The sequence below is a fragment of the Garra rufa genome, chromosome 23 (genome assembly GCF_049309525.1).
Source record: "Garra rufa chromosome 23, GarRuf1.0, whole genome shotgun sequence".
NCBI classification, from domain to species: Eukaryota; Metazoa; Chordata; class Actinopteri; order Cypriniformes; family Cyprinidae; genus Garra; species Garra rufa.
The window spans coordinates 7,843,849-7,851,827 of record NC_133383.1 but is presented as its reverse complement, the minus strand read 5'-3'; the positions used below and the strand labels follow the sequence as shown (position 1 = coordinate 7,851,827).

The following is a 7,979-nucleotide window of genomic DNA, read 5'->3' as shown; positions in this document are numbered from 1 at the left end:
AAATTCTTTGGTTTTCCAGCATTTTTGTGTATATCAACCCTTTCCAACAATGACTGTATGATTTTGAGATCCATTTTTTTCACACTGAGGACAACTGAGGGACTCATATGCAACTATTACAGAAGGTTCAAATACTCACTGATGCTTAAGAAGGAAACACAATGAATTAAGAGCCGGGAGGTGAAAACTTTTGAACAGAATAGAGATGTGTACATTTTTCTTATTTTGCTGAAATATCTTTTTTTTTTTTTTCATTTAGTACTGCCCTTCAGAGGCTACAGAAGATAGTCTTCTTCCCAAAAGATTTACCTTCAAATTTACCTACCTGGTCTTCAAATTTAATCTTAATGCATCGTTTTTCCTTCTTTTTGTTAGATACGTAAATGGTTTAAAAGAGTACAGAATTGGTATTACTGGAAAAAATGTGTGGAAAAATTAAGATAATAATGTTCAAATATCATTCTAGCACATTGTTTTTGCAGTAGTGACCCTTCTTTTGACCTTTGACCCTGGGCTTTGTCCTTGTCTTTGCTCATTGTATCGCTTTGACCCTTTAACCTGCAGCTCCTACAACCTGTTCACAAACATGCCACGATCACGTGACTCTGCTCCATCCCAAACCTTGAGGTTCACCAGCAATGTTGACCCTTGAACTCACTGAATTATGCATAAGAATAGTTGCTGCTGAAAGTGCAATCACTGTTGGTAATTATATTTTTAGAATATAGCTGTTCCTATAAATATCTCGGTTGTTTATTTGTGAGGGAAGAATATAATAAAAAAATAACTAATATATATCAGCACACTATCCCTTGTTGATTAATCACAGTACATTAAGATTTTCTAAAATGTTATGTTTAAATATGCAAATAAGGCATTATCTAATTAAATATTTCCAGAACAGAAATTCAAACTTAGAATAAAGGCAGTTTTAAAATTCTTGTATCATTTTATTCTCATAAGAAATGTTTTGGACAGAGGGGATTTGACATCTCTTTATCACTTCATAAATAAGAAAAATGGTCAGGTAGAAAACAAAAATCATATTATTATTAGTAATAAAAAGTTATATAAATCAGGCAATGTTATATTAACAAATCCCTCTGTAAAATCCTTTGAATATAACCTGCAGAATATAAAAATTGACTAGCACCTAAAAAACAATTATATATATGTTCAAGTAATAAAATAAAAAAGTATTTTAAAGTAATAAAACCTCTTATATTATATTATATTATATTATATTATATTGTGCACTGCACTTTTCCCCCATACTATAGCTTTTTTTTCACTAGGTGGCAGTCCTTCTATTTTTCTACACTCGTGTGAGCATCAGATTAAATCTACTCATCAATTGCAAAAATGATAAATGATCTATTCTACACTGATTATCAGATTGGAGAATGAATTCGGTAAAGATAGTGGTAAAGATAAAAAGCATGACCTACCTTATGAATAGCTAAAATGTTAAATCCTGTTTTTGTCCAATGTGAGAAAAAAAATACAACCGCATAAAAGTCTCAGTGTTTGCTAAAAGTGACTTGAAGCACATAATTGCATCCATGCGCCTTTGGAAGGATGTGAGCTAAATGGCCAATCAAACAGAGCTTCCGAGCTTAAAGGAGCCGCCCACTTCTGTGCTTTAATACCTGATGGGGTCCATAATACAGACCATTCAATAGACCACCACTGAAGTGCGTAAGACCAAGTGAAGGTGTGGTCATTTGGATCAGCATCATGCCAAAGTTGAGTCCGTTCGCCTGTGTTCTCACGGATACCACTATTTTTAGTTAAAGTGAGAAGTCTTCCATTCATGCTCATGTCAATCATGCCAATAGAAGGCTGCACTACGCCGCGTCTTTGCTCCCCTCGGATCTGATTCATTTGGGTTTTCCGATTGTCCATTTTACGCACGAAGACACCACCAGCACGGAGTTCCGGCGTGATTGTTTTATGCCCAATCTGGCTGTCTGATCTTTTTGGACACATACCTCCAGTCTCATCGATGCGCTTTCCATATCAATTGGCGCTTCTGCATAAAACACGACCGGCCTTCTTCATCTTGAATAATTCTGGAGAAGACGCGTAAAAGCTTCGCAGTCCAGCCATGGCCATGGTGGTGAGCGTGTGGAGAGATCCGCAGGAGGAACTGGCACCGGCGGGATCTCTGGATGATCAGAGCGGACCGGGGAGAGACCACCACCATCACCACCGCCTGAGCGCAGCCGCGCACTCTCCAAACACCGGACTGCCTTCCGCGGAGGATAAAGGACAGAACTCGGCGCAGAATCAACAGCACATTGAGTGCGTGGTTTGCGGGGATAAATCCAGCGGGAAGCACTACGGACAGTTCACCTGTGAGGGATGCAAAAGTTTCTTCAAGCGGAGCGTTCGGCGGAACTTAACGTACACGTGCCGTGCCAACAGAAGCTGCCCGGTGGACCAGCACCACAGGAACCAGTGCCAGTACTGCCGGCTGAAGAAATGCCTGAAAGTAGGCATGAGACGCGAAGGTGAGTGCGCAGTGGATTCTGTCATTTGTAGCCTACATACACGTGCATAAAAAAATAAAGGAAAATAAAGAAAGAAATAGACGAATTTTTCATATCACAAATTAATATAACACAACATTAAATTAATTTATATAATCTGAACTAGCTTGCATACTGTATACATTGTAGCTCAAGGCCAAAAGCAATGCAATTAAAAGATTTTGCTCTTGAATATGATTTGCTTCTTGAAATGATTATAAAACATAATATTTTAATTTTTTTTCCTGCAATATAATCTTATTTATAAACCAACTTTTAAGCAGGTATATTAACTCAAGACAGCTTAGTCTGCATTCAATTACTAGACAGAAAAAGTTACGTTATTGCATCAGCAGGAACAGATTTCATATTAATGTAGCCTAAATTAAAAGTGCATAAAATATTTAGAGCATTACAGGGTCTAGTTTCTATCAGTGTTGTGTTTTCGTGTTCTAGATTGATAGCACTTGCAGTTAACTGTATAAACAGTGTTTAGATAGATAGATTTGATTTAAAAGATACTCTAAGTATACAAATTATCATCTGGATTGTACATAACATATTAGTAGGTTTTGAACGGATAACGTGCCAATGACAGGTTTTGTACCTTTTTTCTGAGTGTAACCTACAAAAATAGCTATGTGTTTATTCACGATAACACTGTATATTTCTATGCACATTTCTTCTCCATCTAATTCTGTTTTGACAGCGGTTCAGCGAGGAAGAATGCCGCCGAACCAGCCGAACCCGAGCCATTACGCGCTGACAAATGGAGATCCGCTGAATGGCCAGTGCTACCTATCCGGATACATATCTCTCCTGCTTCGGGCCGAGCCATACCCAGCCTCCAGATACGGAAACCAGTGCATGCAGTCGGCTAACATCATGGGCATTGAGAACATCTGCGAGCTCGCGGCCCGTTTGCTCTTCAGTGCGGTGGAATGGGCCAGGAACATCCCTTTCTTTCCCGACCTCCAAATCACGGATCAGGTGTCTCTCCTCAGACTCACCTGGAGTGAACTTTTCGTGCTGAACGCTGCGCAGTGCTCCATGCCTCTCCACGTGGCTCCTCTCCTCGCCGCCGCTGGGCTTCACGCGTCCCCGATGTCCGCGGACCGGGTCGTGGCCTTCATGGATCATATCCGATTCTTCCAGGAGCAGGTGGAGAAACTGAAGGCCCTGCAGGTGGACTCCGCTGAATACAGCTGTGCCAAAGCAATAGTGCTGTTCACATCAGGTAGGCCCGAATCGTTCAAGATCAAGTAAACTTATTGTAGTTTAATGGGCATCACTATAACACAATCCGGTTTGTTCCGCGATGTTTGTTTCAAATAATGGACCGTCAATCTGTCAAAAGTTATCCTACCATCTGCGCACAATCAGATTAAAGGCGTCAAGGTTGTTTAAAAATAATGAAGTTTCATGATATTATCATGTTACTGAATAAGAATATAAAATCAGCATTTCTCAATAATAATCGTTAAATTAGATCTTTTTTGACAAGTTACATCTGTAATGTTTTTTTAAGCTAATGTTCCTTTTGGTGTGACAAATTTATTTTAAAAATAGTCCTATACATATTCTATTGATAGTCCTTCAGAACTGAACATATAAATGTAGAATATGAACTGCTTTCATAATTTAAAACAATTGTTGCAATAAAACAATTGTTGGGATGTTGCATCCAACATTAAGACTTGAGCTCCGTCAAAGAAGGTCAAAATCTAAAGACAGTCTCAAATATATTTCTGAATAAAATTACGCTACGTTTTTAGAACGTTTAAATAACGCCTAGGCAACGTTCAAACATGTACTAAGTAACCAAAGTTCGATTGTAAGCAGAGTGCGCTAAACAGAACAATGTTCGAACAACGTTTAAACAATGTTTAAGTAACCAAAGTTCGAATACAAGTTTTAAGCAGAGTGCGCTAAACAGAACAACCTTTAAACAGCATTTGAACAACGTTTAAGTAAACAAAATTTGAGTTCAAGTTTTAAGCAGAGTGTGCTAAACAGAACAACATTCAAACAACGTATAAGTAGCCTAACCAAAGTTCGATTACAAGTTTTATTCAGAGAAACCCGGTAAACAGAAACTGCTTGGGCGTTACTATAGCAACAGTACGCGGCTGGAATACGCGGGCTTTTCGTTTCAGTTATGGAACTCATCTTAAGAACAGATGTAGTTTTACTTTTAATTTTATAATAAATTCACACACCACAAATATACCACAAAAATGTTTTGTTTTAATTAAAACTGTGCCACAAGACATTTAGGTCGACCGAATGCGCCAAGGAAAACGGCTACTGACAGAAAAAGTAAACAGGCTGATTTCAAAACTCCTAAAGTAGCCTATAATACTTATTGAAGAATAGTAAATGGCTAGTATTTAACATTCCAAAAAACTCTTAAAAAATAGGTTAATACTCAGGCCAATATACAGGATGGTTAAAAATACCAAGTCCTATTCTGTGGAAGTGGGGAGTTTGCAGCCTATAACAACACATTGTGGCCCAAACTATTATTTTGAAGATTTTCTTTTTGTTGTTGTTGTTTTAATTACTCTCAAACAATTTATTATTAAAATTTGTGAATATATCATAAACAAACAATGCAGCATTCAGAGTTTAATTCGTTTCGTTAAATCGTAAATAATCGTAAATAGGATAAATTAAACTGAAATGCGCTAGGTATATTCGTTTAACAAGGCTAATGCTTTCTTGAAGCATTATGCTTTCTTCTTTTTACTTAATTTAAGTTGTAGGTAACTCTTTTGACTGAGAAAATTAGATTTTCAAATCAATTAATTTTGTTTAAGAAGAGCAAACGCATTATATTATACTATTTCTGTTTCTCTAAACTATGTTAAATACGTTTATTGTGCATATTTAGAGCGGCGATTTTTGTAATCATGTCAGAGATGTTATTCTTTTGAATGGTGTGCGTTATAGCTATATTCATTTGACTCCTCTATTTGTATGCAGATGCATGCGGCCTTTCAGACGTACCGCACATAGAAGGTCTTCAGGAGAAATCTCAGTGTGCTCTAGAGGAGTATGTGAGGAGTCAGTACCCGAACCAGCCCACACGCTTCGGCAAGCTGCTGCTGAGACTCCCCGCGCTCCGAATGGTCTCCTCCTCCGTCATAGAACAGATTTTCTTCGTTCGACTGGTGGGTAAAACGCCCATTGAGACGCTCATCAGGGATATGCTGCTATCTGGGAGCAGTTTCAACTGGCCCTACATGTCCATTCAATGAGAGGAAGATAAAGACGAAGAAGCGGACGTTTGGTGAGCATTTACAGACATTAAAAACTTAAAACAGTCACGGATGATGCAGAAACTCTCTCTCCCTCTCAGTGTTGGTTTATATAGCAACGATATTCGTGAAAATGTGAAGATATCTTTACTCTCTTTTTCCTTTAACAGTCAGTCATGACATGTGCCATAAAAAAGACTTTATAGAATAACTTTTGATTCATTTCTTCAACAGTGTAATTGTCCATTTTAAATGCAAAAAGTCTTAATTTAGTTGTTTTTTTGAACGAAGGGATATGCATTGATCCAAAATAACAAATAATTGGTGTTACCCTAAAAACGTTCAACAAAAAAAATCACGTTTGTTTTAACTGCAAAGCGGAGACAATGGATTTAACAAGTATTTATTTTGCTGTATTTATTTTCCTGCTCATCAACTTCCTGTACACACGATCGAAACAATCAACCACAGCACTTAAGGTTATGTTTTTTCTGAGGCTCGACAATAAATATTATTGGTGTACTTTCCTTCATTTTTCTCGGTATAGAATATTACGTTTCAGACCTGCAGATGATATGACTTTTATGGACTGTCAGGGTGGGCGATGGGGGGCTGTTGGATTTGATGTACGATGCAACATTTGATTAAACAATTTTCATTAATCATTTCGTGCGTAAATGTGCTTTTGTTTGTACTTTTGCTAATAAAGATAGTTTCCATAACTTTGAGAGACAAACTGATGTTCATTTTAGTCAAGCTGCGGTCGCGCTACCTTCTGTTTTAAAATATTTGGAGATCTTTTTGTATAAACTTATTTAAAGAAACTAAAACAATAGTCTCTTGAGATAACTTATTTTCAAAATCACCATAATATTAATTATTCATCATTGTAGCTTTAAATGTTTACACAAAATGGATTATTTAGCTTTATAAGCAGTCATTTAATTCAGTTTAACACACGCAAAACAACACAATATGCAGTAGTTTATCTATTATGTTCTTTATATACATACAGGGCATTTTTAGACGAAATATATATATATATATATATATATTTTTGCTTTTTAGTAAGGTCATAAAATATAGGCAGCTTATACATTTCTAAAATATAAAATACAGAATCGAGAAATATAAATTCGCTGTTCAAAATGCCTATTTTTTTAACTTGCGTATTTGGACGAGTTTTGACTGCGAATCAACCTTATTTCTTATAAAAATAGATCGTTTGGGCTCTAAAGGCTAATGTTTATCAGAAATATTGTGATTTTATCTGATAGAGACAGACAAAACAGTTCCCAGACCGATGATAACCTGGACAGGTGAGATGTGTTTTGTACAGAGGTGTCAGAAAAGCGCTGTGATATTATCACATCAGTTAGATCAGCCTTCAAAGAAACCAGATTCATTGTAATTGGCCTATAAAGTTCGTGTCCTTTCCTATGTGCTGGATTTCAATCTGTACTGCCATATCTCAAACTGCTTCTTCATCATTAATATTCTAGAGACATGAAACTCGTTTTCATTTATGATGATATATAAATATATTATGTTTTATATATATAATAAATAATACCAGTGTGCTGATATATTTGCAATATTGAACAGTTGAATACAGGCTACAATTGTCTGAAGTCAAAGCGTCTTTGAACACAATAGCGTTCGTTAGCAACAATTGTTTTCACAAATTCTTTCCCAAACCAACACGTTTAGCACTAAATATAGTTTGTAATATTTTGTCGTCACTTAATATAGACTTAATAAGGATTCATTTTTGCCGCCTTTACTTTATGACGGTTCTAATTTTCAGGCACTTCAGTTATTCTAATAATTACATCGATATACGCATGCGCGAAATGAAACCATTTCGAGAAACTAGTTTTATAGTTTTTCATACTTTTTAGTCCGTGTTCTGAAAATTACTCGAAAGTACCACAGATATTTGTGACCCTGGACCACAAAAACAGTCCTAAGCTGAACGGGTGTATTTGTAGCAATATTCAAAAACACATGGTATGATTCAAAATGATCGATTTTTCTTTTACACCAAAAATCATTAGGATATTAAGTGAAGATCATGTTCCATGAAAATATTTAGTACATTTCCTACCGTAAATATATCATAACTTAATTTTTGATTAGTAATATGCATTGCTAAGAACTTCATTTGGACAACTTTAAAGGCGATTTT

At 36.3% G+C, this 7,979-nt stretch overlaps 1 protein-coding gene across 1 annotated transcript; it reads left to right on the top strand.

The window, feature by feature from the left end:
- The first annotated feature begins 1,702 nt into the window (after positions 1-1,702).
- On the top strand, positions 1,703-6,411 carry nr2f1b (nuclear receptor subfamily 2, group F, member 1b). Its single transcript, XM_073829560.1, has 3 exons — positions 1,703-2,513; positions 3,241-3,768; positions 5,517-6,411. The coding sequence occupies exons 1-3, from the start codon at positions 2,108-2,110 to the stop codon at positions 5,789-5,791; spliced, it is 1,209 nt and encodes a 402-aa protein (XP_073685661.1). The 5' UTR covers positions 1,703-2,107; the 3' UTR covers positions 5,792-6,411.
- The last annotated feature ends 1,568 nt before the right edge of the window (positions 6,412-7,979 follow it).

Coding starts and splice junctions, on each gene's coding strand:
- nr2f1b (XM_073829560.1), top strand. CDS start 2,108: ATGGCCATGGTGGTGAGCGTGTGGAGAGATCCGCAGGAGGAACTGGCA. Junction 2,514..3,240: donor AGTAGGCATGAGACGCGAAG/GTGAGTGCGCAG, acceptor CTGTTTTGACAG/CGGTTCAGCGAGGAAGAATG. Junction 3,769..5,516: donor AATAGTGCTGTTCACATCAG/GTAGGCCCGAAT, acceptor ATTTGTATGCAG/ATGCATGCGGCCTTTCAGAC.